This window comes from Merops nubicus, unplaced genomic scaffold (genome assembly GCF_000691845.1).
Source record: "Merops nubicus isolate BGI_N331 unplaced genomic scaffold, ASM69184v1 scaffold1642, whole genome shotgun sequence".
Classification (NCBI taxonomy): Eukaryota; Metazoa; Chordata; class Aves; order Coraciiformes; family Meropidae; genus Merops; species Merops nubicus.
The window spans coordinates 1-24,833 of NW_008591335.1; the positions used below are offsets into that span (position 1 = coordinate 1).

General features: G+C 35.7%; 1 protein-coding gene across 1 annotated transcript in view; it reads left to right on the forward strand.

Annotated features, from left to right (window-relative positions):
- Nucleotides 1-816: 816 nt before the first annotated feature.
- KNDC1 (kinase non-catalytic C-lobe domain (KIND) containing 1) overlaps nt 817-24,833 on the forward strand; it is a gene marked incomplete at its 5' end in the record, with an annotated part of 35,399 nt that continues 11,382 nt past the window's right edge. The window contains 13 exons of the mRNA XM_008950210.1: nt 817-934; nt 1,330-2,348; nt 10,211-10,325; nt 13,347-13,418; nt 13,521-13,582; nt 15,761-15,919; nt 16,250-16,327; nt 16,941-17,034; nt 17,207-17,369; nt 17,462-18,297; nt 18,408-18,552; nt 20,089-20,180; nt 21,979-22,379. Coding sequence (XP_008948458.1) covers nt 817-934; nt 1,330-2,348; nt 10,211-10,325; nt 13,347-13,418; nt 13,521-13,582; nt 15,761-15,919; nt 16,250-16,327; nt 16,941-17,034; nt 17,207-17,369; nt 17,462-18,297; nt 18,408-18,552; nt 20,089-20,180; nt 21,979-22,379 — 3,354 coding nt within the window. The remainder of the gene's footprint in view (nt 935-1,329; nt 2,349-10,210; nt 10,326-13,346; nt 13,419-13,520; nt 13,583-15,760; nt 15,920-16,249; nt 16,328-16,940; nt 17,035-17,206; nt 17,370-17,461; nt 18,298-18,407; nt 18,553-20,088; nt 20,181-21,978; nt 22,380-24,833) is intronic.

The window sequence follows — 24,833 nt, forward strand, 5'->3', positions numbered from 1 at the left end:
GCCCTTGTTAAACTTCATCAGGTTGATAAATGAACCAACAGAGCCCATTTCTTCCTTCCATTCACAACAGCAGAAGAGCACTTGAGCAGGTAAATGGGGAAGTAAAAGCAGCTCCTAAGAGCTGTATGAGGTTCTATCTGTGTTTATCTATGAAGACTTACTGAGGTAACAGTGGAATGCATTTGGAAAGGCACATTTCTTCTACTTCCTGCCCAAAGTGACAGGTTTTTGAATGTGTGAATGTCTGTAATTGTGTGAGACCATTGCTAATGCCATCAGTGGCATTAGTTGCTCAGGCTACTGACAAGAGAGAAGCAATACTGTTTCTTCTTGTGGTCTGATATTGATTGCTTTCTCTAATTTGGAATAGTGCTTTCTAGATATTTGTATTTTGTAGTTTTTAAAAGATTCAGGATTTAATTTTAATGTCATTTCAGTAAAAAAAGCCCACTCATCGTCCTGCCTGTATCACTCAATTCAAGTGAATCACTGGCTTTTTAAAAATAATCTTTTTACATTTTCAGCTTATTATTCATAAATTATTACTTTTAAGATTATTACTTTTTATCTGTTGTTCTTAACGTTCTAACTGTAGGCTAGAACTTGAACTGTTAAATCATTTCATGATAGCCCATAGTAAAAATGAGAAATTAATTCAACCACATAATAGAAACATACAATAAAATGAAGTGTGGGAAAGACCTCCAATGTATTATCACAGAAATTCAAATGTACTGCATGAATTAACATGATTCACTTTAGTTAGAACTCACAAATCTATTCATTACTTAAGTATTTAACACTAATTTTCTCTAGAGCATTTTGTCATTATGTGAAGAAAAACTGAAGATTGCTTCATCAAGTAGTATTTGTCGAAGCCTGTCTGCTGTTGGAAGAAGGGTTCTTTCAATTGAATCATTTGGTGCTTCTCAAGGTAACCTTAAAACGTATTTAGCCTAGAGCTTTAGGTTGCCTGAATATATAATGATTTTTAAAATACTGTGTTTGTGTACTTTCCTGTTAGAGATGTCATAGAATTGTTTTGGTTGAAAGAGACATTTTAAGATCATCAATATCAAAAGATCCAATAAAGATCATTAATATCAAAAAGTTATTAGATATTTGTGGGGGTGGGTAGCAAGGGACATAAAACTCTTAATATGTTTAGTGTTCCTTATGATTAAAAGTGAATTGTCTAGAAGTAATTAATTTGTGTAACATACTGAGGATGTTACACAGCAGTGTCAGAAAAATCAATATAAAGATTTACTGGGAAAGATCAGAAGGTTTAAATACATGTTTAATATAAGCATCTGTTTTTGCATCTAGATGTGGATACCATGTGGAAGGGAAGAATGTGTCAGAGAAGTCTGGGATCTAAATTATGTTCAACTGAGAAAAACAACATAGTAGGTGATGCGTCTGCAGTGAAAGATGTGACATCTGCCTGTCATCTGGACTTCTCTGTAGTTACTATGGTGACTGGCAGAGAAAGTGGTTTAAAGGAAATGCAAATTGATCTGGATAATGAGAAAACTCAACATTCTCCACTTGCAACTCAAGCTAAAAAGAGCAGAGATGAGGACAAACACGCAGTGTATACTGACATTTTTGCTAGTGTTGCTTTGGATATAAAACCATGTGGTGTTGATCTGGAGAGAGACGGCATTTTTAAGAAAGGTTCTTTGAGAAAAATAAAAACCTTTCCAAAGCTACCACTTGAACCTGCAGATACAAATAACTTATTTACTTCTATAACCAACAGTGGACCACTGGCTAGGAAAAATCACTTGCTTACACAAGAGTCACTACCTATAGACAATAATAATGAGGTTATTTTGCCAAAGGAAAATCTTAATTCATTTGCTATTAGTAGTCCACCTAGAATAGAACCAAAGAATCACCAGGTTGATGATCTTCACTTAGAAGCTCTGTGTGTATGCACACAAGTGTCTGGCATGAATCTAGAAGAACATATGTCACTTATTAATGGTAAAAAGATAGATTTTTCTTCATCTGATCACAAAGACGACTGTTCTGATGCTACCTCTGAAATGCCAAATACAGCTGCTATGCTAAAAGGCCCTAATCAATCAATTACTGGAGCAAAAATGCTAGACAATTGTATGGCGTTTGAAGACTCTTCTGAAACTTTTCAAGGATCAAATGAAAAGTCTCTGCCACATTTTAACAAGATGGCTTCAGTGTTAACGACAAAACCCAGTGGGAACAGATGTAAATCAAACCTAATTAGGTCTCCAGAATTAAGCAACGGTGTGAGGAGTGCAAACAATAATGAAGATAATCTTTGTGGAGGCAGAGGGTCAGAAATCAAAAGTAATGAGCAGGTAGTAAAACTAAAGTCTTCATTATATAGTTGCTGTAGTCACTTATGTGGAAATGAAATGACTTGAATACCATGATTATTTTTTTTTTCCCCCCCTCCCTGGAAAAATAAGTTTTGCTAGTCTGCATGCTTTAAGAGTCAATATTGGAAACATGGTGATCCTTTTTTTCCTCTTCAAAGTGCTACAGTGAAATTTATGCTATTGCAAAATCAACTTTTTTTTTTGCAACAGACTCACTAGTGTGTTAGAGCAGCATATTTAATAGTTGATTACATTTGTAAGAGAATGTTACCAAAGCATATGTAGATTTTTAACTCTATGTTAATGCATAAAATTCATTACCTTGAAGTGGGCCTTCCGGGTGCTTATGAAAATTGCAGAGTTCCTAACCTCACTGAAATCTATTGCAATATCTCATCTGCTTCATGAGGTGAAAAGACTCCATTTTATTTTTAATCTAAATGTACATATAAGTTCTTGAAAACTGTACATACATTGTATCTGTTGTGTTCTTAAGTAACTACCTTTGTTCTGTTTGTGTATTTCACTGTAGAAATCAAATATGTGCACAATATGATGGATTGTGTTGTCTCAAGCATTTCATCTTTATAAATAGCCAGATAAGAAAAGAGAGAGCTCAAAATTATTCTGCTAGAATATATTGATAGGTAGTTGTAGTGCTGTCTCTTCTGTGCTCAAATTACATATTCACAGGGTGGACAAGTTTGGTCTCTGACTAGATGGCTTTCTCTTGTGCCACACTCAGAGGTGTAAACAATCCATGTGATAAGACTGCTGCTGTCTATTTTAGCCAGCAGCTAAAGTAAAGATGCAGGATCGTTGATGCTTCTTCCAGCCTTGCTGTGACTTGATAAAAATGAGCATCACAAACTTCACACATTTCAGTTCCAGAAATTAAGTGAAGATGATGTGGGCTTTTCTCTTGCTTGTCTACTGACAACTCAGCCTTGTTCTTCTTGCCTAATAGCCAGTCTTTCAGGCATCCCATGCAGTAGTACCTAGGGCAATTTTCAGTATGCATCCATCCCTCTTTTCACCTTGCCCAAACATTTCCACTGGAGTAGTAACCTGGGACTGTCAAGTGTGTGAAGAGCCTTTGATTCATCATAGCTAAAAAAATTAATGCACCATTAAAGATTCTGTTCTGACTACTTTTTTCCTTTTCCTGTCTCTTCTCACTTCAAATGCATGCGTGCTTATTAAACTCATAGTGCAGGTAGGTAGGAAATACTGAGAAGTACCATGTGCATGGTTTTGCTCTCTGAGGAAGCTATTATATTCACACTGAGTCCTTTATTTAGTTTTTAAATCTTGCAGGTGAATTCTTCAGACTCTGAGAAGACATATTTGTTGTGGACACACCCTCCCCTTCCCCACGCCCCGTCCTGCTCTGGACTATGCAACTTTACATGTTCAAAAGAGTGCAAAGTACTAATCAGTTTTATAATCATTCCAGAGGCTTCTGCTTTTGCTATGTCATTTGTTTTTCTGGATTTATAGGAACCTGCCTCATGTGGCAGATGTGCTTGTGTTTCTAACTAAGAATCATAATCATTTCAGTTGCTGACTACTTATAAGAAAGCTTGTAGTTTACAGAAACCTACATATTTCTTAGTATTCAAGCAACAGAAACAACTGTCTTTCATCTTATGTGCAAACTTCTTTTTTTATGAATGGAAGTTGTTTTCTTTATGCTGTGTGTATAAGCCTAGAAATTATTTTGCATGTTTATTTTTCTTGGAGAGGATGGATGGCTAAGATAAGGCTATCACACCGCTATAAGACCCAACAAACTAGCTGCAGTGGTTTTTTGATTTTGTTTTGGGTTTGGTTTTCGGTTTTGGGTTTTTTTTTAGTGCTGGTGGTAGTTTTGTGGGTTTTTTCATCTGAGTGATAGAAGTACCACACTTAAGTTACTTGCCTTGAGGTGGAAGTAGGCTTATTTAAGCCTCTGTGTGAACTAGAGAGGTGTGGTGAACAAAATGCCATCACTTAAGAACAAAATTCAGATGTAGTGATAGCATACTTCTTTAAGGAGGAAAAAATCTGTTGAAATAAGAACTATATTCTGTCCTTACTTGAATTATGAGAGCAACAGTTTTAAGCCAGGGTACATGAGTATACTTCCAAGAAAATAATCTTCCTCATGTGTGGAAAATGCTGTTGTCAGAGGTTGATGTTCACAAAGGAGACAGAGGAGTCCTATAAAAAAAAATATGTACTTTACCTGAATACAGGGAAACTCCACAGGTATATCCCAGTGAAGTCTCTCAGTTTTGCTGGGGGATGCAGCCCCTTTTTTTATCCGAGTTTCCTGGCCTCAGATTTCCCTCCTCCTTTCCCCATTGGCTGAGGTACATTGGCGGGGTGTACAGACCTCCTGGTCCGCCTACTATATATCCCCCTTAAAATGGACCCCCCCTTAACATTAGGTGTTGTATGTCTTATTAACTTCTCCTCCCAGGGTAGGCATAAAATGAAGTTACTATATATGTCTATTAAGCATGTGTACTTGTTCCTAAAGTTCAAAACTTTAGGCTATCCAAACTTCTTGAGGTAGGTATCTGGTTTTGTTTAGTTCTCATTCATAAGTTCTCAGGTTCTTCCTACCTTCTTGTTTGGTTCTTTTATATGTAAAGTGACCAACCTGTCACCTTGGGGCCCCTCTCCACTCTACAAATTGTCCCCTTATCATCCCTTATTGTGAAGGCACATTCCTTTCTATTCTGTCACTCAGAATTATAGTTTCCCAAAATTGCACAGTGTAAAAGCTGTAACAAATGTCCTGTTTGCATTTCATGCAGCAGCACTTCAGATTGGCACACAGGAAAATAACCCAAGATATGTTTTCACGTTATTCTGCCATTCTTCTTTTTCTTCAAATATTTCATCATCAGCTTAGTGTTCTTTCAGCCTGAACAAAATTTTGTTCTTCCAAAAGTGTGGGCCCTTAGCAGAAGTAAGGTTGTTCTTCTCCCACTGAATTCACAGGACAATCACAGTAAATTAGAAAATGCAACTATTATTCCAGTTACCCTAATAATCAGTGTCGTAATACGTATGATCTGAAATGAAGACAGCAGGGTAGTTAGCTATGAACCTAGAGTTTTATAGCTGTGTTTTCAGTACAAGAAAGGTTCCATAGACTCATGCCCTACATTCTGTTTTTAGTCATCAGTGCCAGCAAATGTTCAGGTTCTGACACATGCAAATATTATGCTCTTTAGCAAAATCCAGAGTTGGTCTTCAAGAAAAAAACAACAACAAAAAAACCTTTCTTTGATTACTTAACTGCTGTAGGGAGGAAAAATGCATTTAAATTTATCAGCATCATCAGCGACACATGTTTCTGAAATGGCTGTCCCCTGAATTGCTGAGCTTCCAGCTTCCTAATCTTTGTTTTCTGTGAAGGAGGGTCATTCTTTTTCAGTAGTCATTGAACTATATGGCAGACACTGTTGGAAGCTTTGTTTGAAAAGTGTTGCTTTTTTAACATTTTCAGCTTTTTTCTTTTGTAAAATGGGTTTCATTCCTTAGGCTTTTGAAACATCAGTTTCTCCCTCTAACTTGCCTCTTGACAACTGCAAATATAAAGCTGTACTGTGCTATCCCTTATGCGAAAAAGGTACAACTGATGTGTCTCTTTCGAGTTCTCTTTCATTTCTCTGTGCAGGAATTTTACAAATACCTAAAAATGCTTGGGTGGGGTTTTGTCTTGTTTGTTTGTTTCTTAAGAAAAGGTAAAACTTGAGTCTGAGTGTTCATTTACTGCAAAGACAGAACGTGTGAAGCCCCAGCTTGTCCTCTGCACTAAATAGAGAACACCTCAGAAGATTTACAGTGTGGCTCTTTCAATAGTTTTCTATAACAGATAAGCATGATTGCAGCAAATAGAGCTTTTAGAATAGCATCTCTGGCATTTCCTAAAGCATTTCTTGTTCTTTAGAGAAAATGCAATACCAGTCCCATCTGGCTGAAGATCAACCTTGTCTGCTCTGGAGAAAAGACAGTTTATCTTGCCTGTCAACACTTCTCCAGTGGACAATATTTTTCTAATACTCCAACACTGCTTCTTAATGTTGTGTGCTTTACTGCTAGTAAGCATTACTAAAATACTTGCTTGCTTTTGTCTGGCTATTGCAATGTATGTTGTGAGGGTTTTCCTAGCAATTTTTATAGTTTTGCATGCTGTAAATAAATATTTTTCACTTCAAGTTCGAGTGGGGATCTTTTATTTCTCTAACCAATTTCATTGCAGTCAAGCGTTTCATTTCTAATGCTTTTAAATGTTTCTCTCATTCAAATGCTATGGCCTTTACATGGAAAGGGTTAATGGCAACCTGGCATATGTTTTCTGTTGGTCATTCATACCCAGTCAAGCGAGAGAAGTGAAAAGCCATGTAGCTAGAGAATGACACTTGAACACTTGGGAAATAACACATGAGGGAAAGAAACATTGTCAATTCCCAGAACAGTACTTATTAAGAGAAGGATAGTGAAAATCTTGCTTGCTTTGGCTGTTTAAAATGTGCTGGCATTATGTTTATAAAATATAGTACACTGGTGTAGTCTGAATGGTATACTAAAAGTCTAGTTTTACAATTCTGATACCAACAATGAAATAAAAGATCTTTGTAGTACTGAAGAGAAAAACATCACTTTTTCAACAACTGAAGTTTATAATGCAGCCTTTCTGGCATAAAACAAAATGTCACCACTATGTAGCTATAGGCAATAATCAGGCTTTTTCATATTTTCTGTCAAAATTTCTGTGCTGTGGAAAACAGTTCCTAGATTATAATTTAGTTTGCTCTTTGCAGTTGCAAACATATTAAATATATTAATAACTTTTTAAAATATTAACATTATTGACATAAATGAAGTGGGCTTGAGGCCTTATGGATGCTGAACAGTTGTCTTGAGCTTGTTTTGCTAAAATGTCTGAATGGATAAACAATGCATGCTACAGGCAGTTTGACTAAAAAAAATTAGTCATAAAATTAATCATGTTTTCCTGCACTTCAGAGTTTTCCTTTTGTTATTGAGTGGGGTTTTTGGAAGTTGTAGGAAATAGTCATAGCCATGAATTGGAACCATGCATGTTATAAATAAAGCCCACCAAACAGAACAAAACAGCCCAACCTGGTGCCTAAATAAGAGTTTTACACTTAAATGTTTACAAAAACATAAACAGATTAAGTGAAATTTGAATGTGCATTGTGTTATATACCTTCAAGATGAGATTCATTGCCTTAAATATATTTAAGGTTTGAGGCTTAAATAAATAAAAATTGCCTCATAACCTTAGGTTGAGAAGTGGGGTTTGGTTTGTTTTTTTTGGGGTTTTTTTAACTGTTCTGTGGTTTTCATCACAGATGTAAATGTGTGATGAAACATTTTATCATGTACCTTGATGATATTGGGTAACTATTACAAGCTGTTAGAAGGACAAGTAAGCAGGTCTGAACTCTCAGTCTTCAGATGCAGTCTTACAGAATTCTCTTTCTGGTGTAGGAAGGTGGGCTTTTGCCATAATTGGGACACTAGAAGACCTTCTCAGGTATTTCTTTCAGGAATAGAAATAATCTTTTGATATGGTCAAGGTGGAGAGAAACTTGAACTATAGTAAGAGGTAAGAGCAATGCAGTTACTAGTATCCCAGGAGAGCAGCTAGCACATGGATACTAGCTCTCAGTAGTTGAAGTTTAATCTTTCTTTAGGATGGTTGCCAGGGAGAAACAATGAGGGTGTACGTTTAAAGTTCACCAACCTGTAACCAGACTGCATCATTTTTTTTTTGTCCTGACTTGGATTAATTTGGCCATCCTGTGGATTGCAGTGATTCTCACTCCTAGTAGGATTTGTTTTTTCTCCATCCTTTATTCTTCTGAAACCAGAATTTGTTTCTGGTCACTTTTCATCTATCTTGTTATCCATCACTGACACTTTCTTCTTTCTTATCATAAGATTTGCTGCTGGTCTTAAGGTTTATCCCTACTTTCCTGTTGTGCTTAAATTTCTTCCTCTCTAGAGAACTTGGATAGCCCTGAAGTCATGAGAAGTACCTTTCAGATACCTTTCAGCTTTCTGCTGTACAGCTAACTTCTGTCTCTAATTTAGTGGGAAATTCTTCTTCCCCTTGTTGTCCATTCATCCCCTTCTCCTGAACTTAGAAGTTATTTGTATATGCAATACAGGAAGTCCATTTTTCTCTGCTGCAACTTACAGAGCCTCTAGGGACGTAAACTTCAAGACGAGAGTTTGAAACGTGGGAGTTGCATGTCCTTATTACAAAAATATTCTCAAATCCCAAAACTTTATTGTTCTGCTCTATGGATTTTCTCTTTTCTTTCCCCTACTATCACCTGTGCAGGGTGGATTTGAAGATTTGTTGCTTCTTTCATTGTAAAGTGTCTGTGAACGAAGACATTTGAGGTGTGGGGGGCAGGAAGGAATGCAGCAACTGATCAGGGATAGTAATCAATCACGAGTATGAAGCTCGATCTTAAATATTCTCTAGACTAGTTCATTTTCTTGACTATATGTCCTTCTAAGTTCTTCTGTATACTTGTTTTTGTTAGACAGTTCAAGAGCTTATTTTACTGAATATAATGAAGGAACACATTGCTGAAAGATTTCAGCATTACAGAGTGCTGGTGAAAGCAAAATTTAAGAATGAAGCTTAACTTTATTACCCGGCTTCAAAACTTTCTCTTTGTTTTTCTGTTTCTTTCTCCTGTGCTCCAGTTTTGCTTTGGTGTTTTGTGAGGGGTTTTTTGTTTTGTTTAGTTTTTTTTCCCCCAGAGTTAATCCTGCATTGCTTCTAGTGGTTCTTTTCCCCAACATGGCCTGAAGTTGACATTTAGAGATAGTTTACTGTCTTAGGGCCACATATACAACAGAAAATGTCTTGTGCTATTTCTTTTAAAATAGTTGGATGGGTCTGCTTGAACCCAGAGGTTTCAGTGAATTTTTTACTGTTCCTTTGGTAGATGAGTGGAGACATTAAGTCCAGCTGATGTCAAGAGCCACTAGTCATGATAAGCTCTTCTATTAGCACAGCTTGATTGGGAAGGTGTCCACAGTGCTATCAGTGCCAAGCTCTTATACTCACAAAGAAAAAAAATCATAAAATTTAAGACATGGATTCTCTGAAGAACAGTAAGTTTCTAGGGAGCAATATCATTCTCACATTAAGGTATTATGCAAAGTACAAGAAGTCAAATTAGTAGCCAGAAAACTAAATGCTGTTACTACAGATTGAGCAGGCAGTGATTAAAAACAGAACAACATGCCTGGATTTCAAATAAACCTGTCATTAATTGTGTCAATGTTGTTAACGTCTTTCACAGAAGAACAAGAAATGTTCGTGAAATCTTGAAGGTAAGACTTGTGATGCAACTGGCAGGGTAAATTAGGATTTGAGTGTGGGATTTTTTTTGTTGTTGGTGGAATGGATTTTTATGTTTTGAAGTCTGGGTGGTGTCCCTATAATTGTGTCATCTTTCATCATTCTAAGAGTTGTTCCATAGTGTAATAAGGAAGAGCTTCCAAATGGCTCACTTTCCCTGAAACACTTCTATTCCTGATGAAATCTCACTTGATTTACACTTTAGTTATGCAATTAAGAAACTACTGGTTCATCTTTACAGCTAGCTAACTGTACAGTGGTTTTTCAGTAAGAAATGTTATTAGTTCATTACTGAAAAGTGCCATAAATACCTTTTTAACACTTTTAGGTGAGTGCATTGTATGTTAGGATTTAATTTTTCATTGCATTAGTAGACCTTTTGAGTTTGTGGTAACTTCTAATAACTTTCTCCATCCTCACTCTTTTTCAGTGGATCTCTCTAAAACTCCTGTTGTCCTGGTATGGTAAACCTCTGCAAGACTATGAACTCTGGGCGCTGTGTCATGAGTGTTTATGTACTCTGCAGGCTTGCATAGATTATCCAGGTATAGTCCTAATTATCTTAAATTATCAGCTTAGTTATACAATTCACTGTATTAATGTTTTCTTTACTCTGTTGATGCAATATACCTCAACTTTTGTTTTCCATACAGAAAAAAAATCATAGGCAATATTTCAGTCTCTTAAATTATGTAGATTATATTAGAATATCTATCTTATATATATATAGCTTTTTTTCTATATATTAGAATTTTTACTCAATTTGGAGTTTTCTTCCATATATAGAAGTATGCCTTTTTTTTTCTCCTCTTTGTTCTGAGTTTTGATGGCTTTGCAGGGGAAACAAATCTTCATGACTTCAAGCAGTGAAACAGATATTTGTCTTTAGACACTTTGGGGATGGAGAAACTGCTGTGTCTTTTAAGAAGAGCACTTGGGACTCACCTGGATTTCTTTGTGATAAATGATTCCTGTTGTATTTTTTACAGTACAGGGCTTTGTCAGTTTAAAGCACAAAGGATCTTGTCATGACATTACTGCTTTCATGTTCTGTATGCTTCAGTTTGTAGAAGAATTTTCAGAAGTCAGCTTCTAAGAGAGGAATGGAGAACTGTCCTTTGACAGAATTGCAATATTTTGTATGTGACTTAGGACAAGACCATCCTGAATATTGGATTAGCTTATGCTAATAATAAATTAGTAGCTGTTCTGATAAACCAAGCAGAGGCTCCCACCACGACCACCCTACCTTTCGTTTTTCTCAATTTAAAAAGCCTGCTTTTGAGGGTTTGGACATAAGATGAGTTTGAAGTAACTGAATATAAACAATTGGATAGTAAGGTACAGAAAACTTACTGCATCTCTTTAGCTTTCAGCTTTGGCTGTTTTATCTTTTATGATGCAAAAATGTTAAAAAGGAAATTTGGCAATAAATGGAGATTGCTGAATACTTTAAGCAATGTTACCCTGAAAACTAAGTATTTGATTTAACTTACAACGGAAGGATTATTTCAGCCTCGTATCGTGTTCCTAATGTTTGTGAAGTTTTCAAATAACTGTACATAATGGCTCAGATTCTAATTTAATGTGCCTAGCCAGCCTCTGTGTTACCATGCTAACATGCACCCAGAATGCATAATTCTTCAAAATACTGAAAACTGAGTTGTGATCTGAACCTTTAGTAGCCTGTAAAAGTGAAGATCACGCTACAAACCACTAAATGGAAGGCACCTTACTTAAAATTCTGTGTTTGACAAATAAAGGTACCTGGAAGTTAAATATTATTTTCAGATTCAGAATGTTCCTGCCAGAGGATTCTCTGCCTGTTCTGAGAGTAATTGTGCATTACGAAATACCTTACAGTAATATTACTACTGCAGTGCCCACACACACACATAAAGTTCTCTCTGCATTCCTTCTGAATATTAACTTATTAAAGACGAAGCTGATACCATATAAAGTGTTTGTTAAAATATCCTTTGTCTTAATGCTGGTAGAGTAAGATTGGTAGCTGATGCATCATAGTTAAATACATGGAATAAGCTGGATTATTTACTATTCACTTAGCTTTTTCCTACAAATCCTTCAATGTTTACACTTTTCTCATTATCCTAAGAAGCAGGAATTATCAGGGTAGGAAAACATCCTCAAAAATTAACCTCTATATGTATTTTTTTAAATCAGTCCTGCTACAGAAGTTATTTGAAACATCCACTGACATTTATTTCCTCTCCTCTTATCAGAGGATGTTGCTTACATCTTGCCTCTAGAGAACCCAGGTGAGAATTCTCTGTTGTACTGAACTCAGTGAGAGCTGACTTTTTTCAGCTGTGTTGAAGATTCAGGGCTGGAGGCCTTAACTCTGGAGAAGCAAAGATAGGGAGTGTGAAGAGATCTCAGGGGAGAGCTGCCTCTGCAGAAGTAACTAGCAGAGATTCCCACTTGGGACAGCTTTGCTTTTCAAGGCATTTAGTCCAGGTCCAGCTTCAATACTATTGAAGGTAGTAGGCAAGCCTTTATTTGCAAGCATGGTGAATTTAATGGCTTTAGATGTGTTTTGTACAAGTAACAGCAAAAGGATGATTTCCTTTTTTTCTTATTTCTTTTTCTGTCTTAGGCTGCTTCAATTTATTTATTTATTTATTTATTGCTCTTAGCCCTCTTTAATATTTAATTTAATAATTAATAAATCTAATGTTTTAACTTCTTATTTCATTTAATGTAAGATTCTAATCTCCTAATACTCCATTTTTAATAAGAAAATGACATGTTTGATGGTAGTCCACAAAGGCAGGACTACATTGCTAGCCAATAGGCTTATTATATTGAAACATGTTAAATTACAGCATGCTTTGAAGGTGTCAGACACAATCTTACTACAAGCTTTTAATCATTGAATTTATATAACATGATCACATGACCTTAATTTTCAGTTCCTGAAGACCTCAAATCATTTAAAATAGTTGCAGAAGTCAATTATTTCTTTCCTAACTATGGAAATTCAGGACCTTGCAAATACCAATCTATGCAACAATTCCTCAGTGGGAGAGTATGTATGCAAAACTGGGGCCCATATCCTATCCCACCTAGAGATGAGTTCTGGATCTGGGCGTGTGTCTCAGCTATCTCCAAATAATGACCCTGTGTTTTGGTGGGAATGAAGGTTGGAAGAGATGAGAGATTAAATACTTAAGATAAATTTTATTTTATTGGTATCATATGAAAAGATGAGAGTACTTCTAGCTGTTGTATTTCTCTTTTTGCTTTGTGCCTTTTTTGACCTTCCTTTTCAGTGCTGGCTATAAAGAGAATAAGCTTCTAGTATTCTAAGCCTTTTAATTGTGATCCTGTTTTGTTTTACTTTCTTGTCCTTGTTCTGCAGGAATTGCTTTGGGTGATTACGTAACTACTGTCCCTTTATTGGGTGGGTCTAACATTATTGTTATTTAAAGAATTTATAGTAGGGTAATTATTGACATAGCAAACTTTTTTAAAATATTTATTGTAAGTTTCAAATAGTTACAAAGTATTTTTCATGGCTTGCCATTTTGTGGCTTGTTTTGCAGTGGTCTTATGTTTGGACTCTGTGCTGATGGACTGCCATGGAAGTATCATCTTTGCTGCTCCAAAAACTGAAGGTAAACTAATACACTGTGTGCTCTGCCTTTATTTCTTTTGGAAAGGAGTGAAGAATAAAGCAAATACCTTACCTTTTGTTTCTGGTTTCTTTTCTCACTTAGATTCTTGTGATATATTTTATTTAGCTCCTGAAATTCAAGAAGATGATGTGGATACTGAGAAGGTAATGTGGTAGGTTGTGTAGGTTGCCAAGTATTTTATCAAATGACAATTGTATCCCTCTGCTGCTTGAAGAAGAAAGCTAATCTTCTAAGATCCTGATAATATTTCTAATTTCTCCCAGTATTTCTAGGTTAGCTGTGGGTTTATATATATTTATCTAGTATATAAAACTATTTGCTTCTGAAAAATATTTTTGCCTTCCAAAATTATTGTAGTAACTGCCAAACATCTGTTATTCAATAGTTTGGCATAATGCTTAATTATTTTAGTTTGTTAGCAGTAAGACAGACTTTGAAATGACGTTTTTGTGTTTTGGAAGTCACACTAAGATCAGTATTTTAGACTGTCTAGGATAAAGCCCCATCTTTAATTTTATTTGTAAGACTGGGTAAAAATGTCAATGTCAGTATATTTTTACCATGAGAACATTATTAATTATATCTCTTACCTATGCAGTTTTGCTAGAATTTTTTGCTATTGTTATAAGCCATAAGGAGCTCTCAGACCAAAGATCATAAAAATGTTAACAAACAGCAGGTGAGTATTCAACTCCACTGCAGCTGCATCTGAATTGCACAATGTACCAGTGATCTTGAGTTAGAAAAACAGAATTTACTGTACCTTTCTATTATGTAACAGAAAAAATATTAGCTAATATGTACCTTGTGCCACATGAGTTGTCTGAAATTAGACATAATAGTCATGAATCAGAAAACAAAAAATCTGCATTAAAAATCAACTAAAACCATTTTGACTTTCTGTAAAGTTATCTGCACCTAGAAAATGATCCAATGTGCAGGTTTTTCAAAGGCTTCAGAAGCTTAAACTACTGAAATATAATACAACTGTTTCACCAGACAGTAGAAATAAACAATCCTAATGTCTTTATGCTTTATTCTTGTTCTTTAGAAAATCTGAAGTGATCTGCTTGGTTTTCTATGACACTATGTAGAATAAGCAGACCCATTTTTTGTTTGTTTTTATTTTTCCTGATATTGGTATAACTTTTGGTTGTTATCGACATTTAGAATTATGGTACAGGAATCAAGACTGTATAGTACCAGTCACAATAGCTGCACTACATCAGTAAAAGGAATAAAATTAAGTATATGCTGGATTGGGTGACAAGTATTTCTAAATAAATAAATATAAGTTAAAATTGTGATCCCGTTGGCCTCTTGGAATTCTGAACCTAAGGGGAAGAATTTTTTTTTGTTTTGGTAGAGGTGCTTTCTTCTATTTCAGATATTCTTGTGCCTATTTGTAGCTTTTGTTCAACAGTTCAAATATTTCACGTTTTCTTTATAGAGAACTTCCTTGTAAGTTGTCTTCATTGCTGTTCACTTTTCTCAAAAGACTGCTAGGAAGCATTGTTTTATAGGACCACATTATTTCCTATTGTGCTCAGGTTTCTGTCCCTTCGGTCTTTTTAACATCTTTCAGAGACAATGTGACGAAGCTGGTGCTTTAACTTTATGAAAATTACATTTGTAGTACATTCTAACATGTAAACTAAGCATTAAGTAGACTAAATCTGACTCAGTCTGAAAATCATAATTCTCAAATAAAACAAGAAAGCTTGTGAAGATCAAGTACTTTTCAAGCTCCCTCATCAACTGGCAATTTCAACCGGTCTAGCTGCAGGTAGCACAATCATTACTGAAATAAATATACAATACCTCGTTGTTGTGATAGGTATAATCTTCCTGTAAAATATGATTCGTACTGGCTAGCTTGTAATTACTGTGTGCCATTTACTTGCTGAATTATCATGGCCCTTTTTAAGTAAATTGCAACTGGACAGGTTTTATGGCTAGAACTCTAAGGGTTGCAGCAATCTGAGTTTTTACACGAGAGAGAAATTCTTCAAAATGGTTCTAACCCCACTTTTTTCCTGAATAATTTTCCTAGACAAAGGATAAGACAAACTATGTCTGTTCCTCCAACAGTGGAAATTTAACTATTACGGGCCATGCATACATAACAGCTAGGTTTTTTGAAATAGGCTGAGATTTTCATCAACATCTTCAAAAGCCAAATGTGATTTGTAATTTGGAAGCTCTAATCTTTCTTTTTTTTCTTGTGGGGAATTTTTTGATAATTTGCTGAAATTGGTTTTGAAGTGGAAGCCTTTTTCAGTCTGTTAACATCTTTTCTGTCTCTCACACTATACCAATAGGTTTGCATTTATGGTGTTGCTGCAGTTCTGTGGATGGCTGCAAAATACAGTGTTCCACCGAACCACAAACTAGTATTGCCAAGAAATTTAAAAAAACTTCTTTTGGATATGGCAAGAAAAAACCCTGAAGAGAGACCTTCTCTAGCTGATGCAATTAAGGTTATTAGATTATAAGCAATTTTATGTGAAATCTACTTGTGTGTAAAGTCTCATTTTAGTGATTTGAATGTCAAAATTTTAATTTATTTTTTGTATTAGACTAATAATTAAATCATAACTGGTCACTTTGGGGTTTGTTGCTAAGGTTACCTGCCTAGAGACACAGGAGGGTGTGTTTTTAATTTATTTTGAAATTGTCAATAAGGTACTTGGCATAGATTCTTAAACTTAGACTACATTTAGTTGACTATTCATCTTGACTCTATCCTTGTCCAAGGATAACTTACTTGATTGCAAACTTACTTACTGAATTTATTTTTTTTTTTAAAGACATGCAATCGTTATTTACTTGAACAAGGTATAAACGGCAAAAATATTTTGGCGTTGTTGAATAAATCTGTCTTTAAGGTAAGAGTACTACCATTTTTAATTATCTGCGTTTTTTCAATCAATTCAGTAAATTGTTTTCCAGCACGATTTTGTCCCTTTTGACTATAGTTAATTTGTTTTCTTTTTTTTTAGTTAATTTGCAAATAGTCTTTAAGTGTTGCTTTTTTTTCTAGTTCTTGCTGTTGCAGTGGTCACTCCACAGATTTTGGTTCCCTGACTCCACAATCTGTATGAGTGAAGAACCAGTGACTTAAATTCATAATCTCTTTCATCTACCACTCCTCTTATCTAAATGGAAGAGATTAATATGTAATTACTATGTTCTATTTGTGTTTTAAATATGTATATAATGCACACAGCATTCAGGCAATATATGGAACTGACTTTGTTCAAAACTTTGATTACCTAGAAGTTCTGGTTTGAAACAGGGTTATCAAGATTTCCAAACAGTTGTACCAGTCCTTAGAGTTTTGTATGTCTTTGGTCATAATTCTCCATCTTGGCATGACTAGGTTCTCGCTTTGCAATATTCTAGGTTTATATGGGGGTTGGGTTCTTTTTGAAGTAGTGTTGAGCAGAATTTTAAAAAATTTTTAATAAATTCACTTTGGACTTCAATTTCCATTGTTAGGCTATTGAGAAAGAGGTAATCTCATCCCAAGATCATGTTGCTTTTGACTTTAAAAACGAAAGATGTGAAATGGACCCTTCAGAATCAAGTCTAGGTAAGCGGTCAGACTGACACGTTTACTTTGTTTTAGTATTCTTGAGATCAGTTCTTCATGTAAGATTTTTCTTGATCAGGTACACATTTCTTTTTTTTTTTTTTCTAATTGGGTAGTTATTTACCTTTGTGTTTTACATATTGTTCATCTTTCTAACTGTTTTTGCTTTTAGGATTTGTGCCTATTACCAGTGAAAGTAAACTTGTAGCAGTTAAAGGACCAGTGCCATGCCAGGTTTCCCTAAAGTGTGAGAAAGCTGCGTTACCTGTTGCATTCACCTCTCCTGCAACTCACTTTAAGCCTATTATTCTGCAACAAAATGCAAATATAACAAAGTTAGTACATCCTTAAGCAGAATAAACTTGAGACTTAATTGTTAAATCTACTGGAATTGTCCTAAAAAAATAAATTATTTTTTCCTTTTCAGAGAGGTTCACACACCATTTTCTGAACAGTTCAAGACAGAAACAAGAAGAGAAAAATATGTGGACCGTAATAGCTCAGGATGTATAGAAGACTCTAAAAGCAATGATACTGAGGACACAGATATTGAAACTGCACCTGAAATACCTAAGTGTGATTTAGAAGTTCCAGGTCACTCATCCCAAATATCTTCAGAAGAGCTAAAGTCAGGCAATACATTTAATTCTGTAGTTACGTTACCATCACCATCTGATTTCTCGCATACTCTGCAGGGAAGTAGCAGTTTGTCTGAAGTTGCTTCCAGATCCTTAGCTTGTCCTACATCTCCTAATTTTCTTCACATAAATAACATAATTCTCAAGCAGGACTCAGAGAAAAGAGTTTTGACATTTGTACCAGTACATTTAGCTGTATCAGAGCAAATACCAAATAAACCTCTTCGCTCAAAAATTGCTTATGATTGCTATCATAGTTTGCCAGTGTTACTTTCAAGTGCTACTGCAAGCTCTAAAATGAGCATGCAAACAGAAAATGCCTCCCTTTGCAAAGTGCAAAACTGTGAGATTGCTAATACACAAAATAAGTTTGATGAAAGTAGTCCACCTATTCAGACCAGCTGCCAAGAAATTGAGTGTGCTACCAGTGTAGACGGTATTTTCACTGAACAGGAACACATGCTATGTACCTCAGTGAATCAAGACAATTCTCTCTTTGATGTTGAAGACCTGCCTCAGCAGAACAGAACAAGTGATGTGTTACTTCAGGAAGTGATTTATCTTATACAAGAGGAGTTTGCATTTGATGGCTATCTAGAGAATGGAGTTGAAGTTTTTGATATGGGTATGTACGTGTTGTTCTTATATTATTATCATTGATGTGTAAGAGTCTTGTTCTTGTTTGTAATGTATTTTTTCTCTTTTGTTTCTTTCGTTCTTCCTTTTTTAAACAAGGTAACTTCATTTTAAACTTAAAGGAAATTAAATTTGGTATGTTCTCTGACACAATTTGTGAGAAGTTTTGTGACCTCTACTGGGATGAAAAGTTACTGGAGAATCTGTATCAAGTAGTAAATGGAAAAAGACCTCCACATTTGTGGTAGGTGTTTTTCAACTTTTTCCTTGTTACAGTTCAATTTAACATTTTTCTCCCTACTTCCTAGGAGCAGGAAAGGAATCCTTAATTGTTTCCTGCCAACTGGTAATTTCTCAGTCTATTAGCTACTTCATGGCTTATCTCATAGCAGATAGTGCTTAATGACTTAGCAGAAAGTGTTTTCTATCAAGCTTATGTGCAACTCCATCTTAGGATAGCTGAACAAAGGAAACCTCATTCTGATCGACATAGGTTCCAACCATTAACAGAGAGCTTCATAGTCTTGTTATCAAAAGGCTGTTTAGTACCAATTCAAATATATTGTTCTTACTGTTCAGTTTGCTTATTCTTTTTGAGTTTAGTTCTTTATACATCCTTTTCTTCTACTGACACCATTAACATGGAAATTAATTTAGCTTTGCTGGAAAGGTTTTACTTAACTGATTTAGTCTGACTCAGTGCTTCTCCTGGTAGTCTCTTACAAGTATCCTGTTAAGTAAGAAAACACCAGCTTAATTTCTCAGTTTTACTATTTCATCATTAATGATGATTATTTAAAAATAATAAACATTCTTGTTTAATTGCAGCTTCCAAATGTGGCATACTTACAAAAGCTACTCAGTGAAAGCTATTGTAATCAATGTATATGTGGAAGTTACATGGGTTTTTTTGTCAGTTGTGGTCTGGATCTACAAATTGGAAGTTTTGACAAGCTTGGTAGATACAGTCTAGAAAAACTTAAGTGTTAAAAGATGTATGATCCCTACAGCAAGTTTCAGAGAGAATAGACTACAGTCTCCAGATATCAGACCTTCACATGCTGGCCTATTTCACATTTCGGTTGAGATTCTAAGGAGCAATTGAAAAATTGTTGGACGTTAGGCTCTTAATTTGCCAGAGCTGAATGTTGGAGTAGGAGAAATATGAGCAGTTGCAGCTGAATTACTGACATATATGAAGAGGTCACCCTCTGTATGAACTTTAGTTACAAACTAAAGTTTTTGAAAGTGAGAGAGAAAAGGAAATTTATTATCCAGTATAAAAATACAGGTCTACCTTTTAGATCACATGCAAGAACTGCCTCAAAATACCTCTGAGACTACTTAATGTTCTGTAGACAAAATTTTAAATTGTTACCTTCTTTGACTTAAAATTATGATTATTCTTTCTTGGAAAGACTTAGAATCTGACTGTTATCCAGAGATTGAATCCTGAGTGGAAAATCCATTACAGTAACTTACAGAGTTATGCTTGGATTTATGCCTTCTGTTTGTTTGTGTTCTGATAATTCTGTTGGAATTTTGCCTAAAGCTGTGAAGGAAAATATCTGTATATTACTCAGTGTGCTTTTAATGTCTGTTTGAATTTTTTTTTCTTGTAAAATAACAATTGAAGCTGAGCATGCAAACTTCAGGACCTAGATAAATGCTATGAAGTCCTTCACATAGATGGTAGAGTCATTTTTAAGATCTTATTTTACAGCTGTAAATATAAAACTATACAAAACATCAATTTTTATTAATCTTCTTGTATTTTCAGCGTAACTGAGGCAGATGATTCAAAGTGTGGCAATCAGTTCCAAGATCTGAAGAAATCTGATAGCTTTTTGGCAAGCAGTGATCAGACAGAGGGTGAGAAGGGATTTCATGTTTGTAGATCTTTGTGTATGCTACAGATCTATCAATGACAAAAGCTTTGAGAGATTAGCATTCTGAGCGTCTCCTCAAGAAAACACTCACTTTAGCACTTATGAACATTATCAGTGAATCTGAACACTATCAATGCCTTGGGGGACCTTTTTTTATGTGAAGCTTAGATACAGCTAACTGTCAGAGTGGGATGCCTGTTTTATTTGCACAATGTGTCTCTTGAAAAACTCCCCAAATCCTAACTGCTACATGTGGGTTTTCTGTGTTCATACAGTATATGTTCTTATGGCATGCTTAAAGTAGGGAGGGGGAAGGGGGACAGTCATACTAAGTCACCTCCATATAATATAGAAAACTTAGCTAGGCAGAGGTGGGAGCTTTAGAAAACGCTTGTGGCTCCTTAGGTGTTACTGAAGAAGCTGAAGACTGAAGAATGTTTGTGCAATAGATGTGATCCTTCTTTGTTCACTTATCAGAATTAAAACAAAACTAGACTGTAAAATAAAATGTATTAAATTTTTACAAACAGGTAACGAAAAATAGTCTTTACTTCTCTCCTAGGAATTCCTCCACTTCCTTATTCTGTCCATTGAAGTGCCTTTTTAAAGATAAATAGCAAAATGAATGTTGGGTCAAATGGTTTGTTTATCAAGATAGTTTTCCCTTTGGATCACAAACTTGGTTACAGGACACCATTTCAGGGCAGTCATCGAGATTATATTAGTGATTGTTTGTTTGTACTTCTTCACTGTGAGTTTTGCATTTATCCTGGCATACTTTGTGACAGAAAGGTTACAAAATATTCCCTTTCAGTAATCGAACTCAAAATTGAGCTGGGACTAGTAAATCCCATTATAACAACATCGTTACCCTTTCTAGGCTTGGTCTATTTGTAGACAACTTGTATTTGGTTGCTGTTGTATCAATATTCCTTTTTTTTCCCCCCAAGATATTTCAGCCAAGATGCAGCATTTAAACTTGGTTACTTCTCTATTTTGAGTGAAGTGAAACTGTATGTTTGTTTACAAAATGGCTTATGCCCCTATATTGTTAACTTTTATGGCAAAAACATAAATTTTTAAGTTTGCTCTTCGCTGCTGTCATTATATGATTGCAAAAGTAGAGGCAGACTTCCCTATGGAGTGTGTGATTTCTGTGTGCAAGTACTTTAGATCTGTTTGACTCCAGGGTGGCATGTCTAAGCCCTGGAGCATTGCTCAAGTGAAAAGGGAGACTTCTGGCAGGTATAAAAGCTCCTGTCAGTGTCATAACAGCCTTTGACTGTTGCCTCAGTCCCTTAAGGTTGGTAGTAGCTGCTACAACTGCAAAGACATCCCATCATAACTCAAGGGGGTGAGTCCTCTAGGAGCATAAAGTTTAACATGTATGTCCCCTTTGACTGTCTCAAGTATTCTTGCCCTCTATGTATGGAATAAAAACTTCAAGACTTATGGATGGAAAAAACTTCAGCCTTTTTTACTAGCACATGCACAGGTCTTACATTTAACTTTGGTTCTGCAGCTTCTGTACTTTGTTTAAAAGTTTGTTGTATATGCAGAGAAAATATTTTGTAATTTTCAGAAATATATTGCTTAACTATTGCTTAATATTTATCATTTTATAATGTGTAGTTGAGAAAAAGTGCAGAGCCAAAATAAGTATCTAATAGCAATGTTAGAGCACATAAGTCATAACTGTTTTGTGTGTATAGTGTTTAAGTTCAATAAAGCGTGCTTCACAGCACATGACCATTACTTCTTTCTGCCTGTACACTCTTTAGGAGAAGGGGAAGAAACCTTTGTTAAAGCTGAGCCTATGATAAATACATCATCAGCTACAATGGATTTTAATGAGACACCTTTGGATAATTTCAAAAAAGATTTAAGGCTGCAGGGTACTGTCTCTGTAGAGAAGGAGGGACAAAGTTTACAGAGCAACAGCTATTGTCTCGGGCCAGGCTTTGCAGAAGAAAATACAGAGCCAGAGGAAAAGACTGCGATAAACATAGCTGGAGACAGCTACCTTGTGTCTCACAATCTACCTGACTTCCATGGTTGTAGTCCTGGTTGGAGCAGTGCCTTTTATGGAGCTGAATGTTTTGATTCAGAAGTTCGTAGTTACATGAAAAACCTTGGAAAGCAGAAATCAAGTGAGTCACAAAATATAGATGCTAAAAAAGTGGTGAGTACATTTATTTAAAATCATTAAGATAACTCTTTACTTGCTGGTTAAAAGTATGGCAATATTTGTTGTGTTATAGTGAGTTGGAACCCCCTTTCTTCTTTTAAATTCTGACTGTCAGGTGTTCTAAAATCCTCATGATTTGTGATGCCTTATCAATAACCAGCCTAAGTGTAGTATTCCAAAATACAGTGCTGACATAAAATTCATAATTACTGACCCACAACCCATCTTCTTTTCCTGAAGTTCACTGGAAAAGTACCATCTGCCACATACACCAACTCCATGGTGGTAATGTAGAAAAGAGATAAGAATGACTATGACTTGTATGTATCACAGGCTCTCAACAGGTCCTCCCTGTTGTATGCTCTGAGACCTTTTCCTTGGTCACAGTGAATTCCCTGACAGCTTCTCACCATCTGCTGGCAGAATGGCAGTTACTGCTCACATCTTCTCTTGGAGATGGCTGATCATCATGGTGAATGCAGCCTTGTGCCTTCCAAGCTGCTGGGGAGGCACAGGGGAGCATGGGCAGGGAGGTGGCTAGTTTTAGATTAGCAAGGTCTTCTATTCCCTTAAAGGTCATATTGATCCCATTTACTTAATTTTTACAGTTGTGCATCTGTCTGTAACAGCTGCAGTTTGTAAATATTTTTTTTTAAATATTTCAAGTCCAAAGCCACAGAGCAAAGATACTATGTGGAACTGTAGAACTGTGTAGTTGGAGCTGGTTCATGGGAAGGAAAAGGAAAAATTTAAATCAGTTTTTAATACTGGAAGACCTTTAGGTACAGGGACACTTGGATTTTTTTTGTGTATGTGTCCGTGAGTTTTGTGCCAAAGTAGAGGCTCAAGAAAGTTATTGATTCTAGTTGCCAACTTCTCCCTGTAAAATCTAGTGGAGAGAATGTGTGTGCCATATCCAGTCCAGCACTACAAAATCTGAAGGAAGACTTTTAAGTGGGTGTGTCAAGCAGGAAGGTGGTTTGGGTTGTTGGAGAAAAGTTCTGTCTGTCTTGCCAGGTAGAGCAGTTTGTCCCTTCCCTATGCTTTCTTGTTTAAATTGCTAAACAGTTTTATTTCAGAAACCAGTTCCTTGATTAACTGTAGTTTAGTTTTCCTTGTCTGGCACGGTTTACATTGATTTACTTTTTGTCCCAGGGCTCTGACAGATTCTGTTTTTTTAAGTCAGCCATAAACTTGTGCTGATTCTACAGCTTTGTGGTAAAGCACACTTAGTGTATAAGAGTTTCTATTTCAAAAAGTGAATGTTTAAAGGTAGTTAGACACATGAGCTTGACTATATCAGTCCTGACTTAGTGGCACTTCCCTCTCATAGAGATAGATCTGCTTGGTCAGTTCAAGTCTAGTCTGCAGCCGGAACCTAGTGCTGAATGAGACTCTAACCACACAACAAATTGCAGTTTTGGAGACACATACATCTCATTAATATACTTATCTCTCCAATGAAAATACTCATATGTTTAAAATGCTTCTTTATTCACCTTCTAAAATTAAATACAATTTATTTTTAAAATGCAATTATATTTGTTTAAATAAAAATTATTTACATTTTGTATACCTGTAAGTATAGTTGAGACATGCAGGTTGTGAGAAACTCGTGAGTGCCCGAATATATATTTATGACAGAATTAAATATTCTGCCATAAAATAATAAGCTTTTGTATTCTTCTATTGGAACTTGTTGAATATTGTCTGCACCTTAGGTTGTCCTTTAATAAAATGCAAAGAAGTAAAACTGTTGTTATATGATGAATAATATTAAAAATAGGATTAATCAAGCTGTTATGATTCAAAAAAAAAGGGAATATGTACTCTAACGTTTGAAAGGAATGTGAAATAGCAAGCATAAAAAATATCTATGGATTGCTTTACTGTTTAGGTGCTTATCAGATAGTTCACTGCAGTTCTTAATCATAGAATGTTTGGGCTGGAAGGGACCTCCAAAGGTCATCTAGTCTAACCCCCCACCATAAGCAGGGACATCTCCAACTAGATCAAGCTACTCAGAGCTTCATCTAGCATGATCTGGAATATCTTCAGGGATGGGGCCTCCACCACCTGTATCTGGGCAACCTATTCCAGTGGTCTATCACCCTCATATTGAAAAACTTTTTCCTAAAGTCTAACCTAAATCTACCCTTTTCCTTTTTTGCTTAAGGTCAGCAAAGGTTAATCTACATTTAGAAAAGTTTGTCCGCAGGCAAGCAAGTATATGTCCCCTGCCTCACATCACCTCTAATCCAAGAGCTTTTGATTTTGTGTCCTCATAAACAGTGCATCCAGGCAAATCAAACAAAGTCCTTCTAGCAGAGCAAGGAAATAAGGCAGCTGCTAAGGCTGCCTTTTCTCCAAGGTGATGTCCAAGTCTGCTCTTACAATGAGAAGAGCTTTTCTTTCTGCAGTCTGATAAGATGACTTCCGTTCTCATGC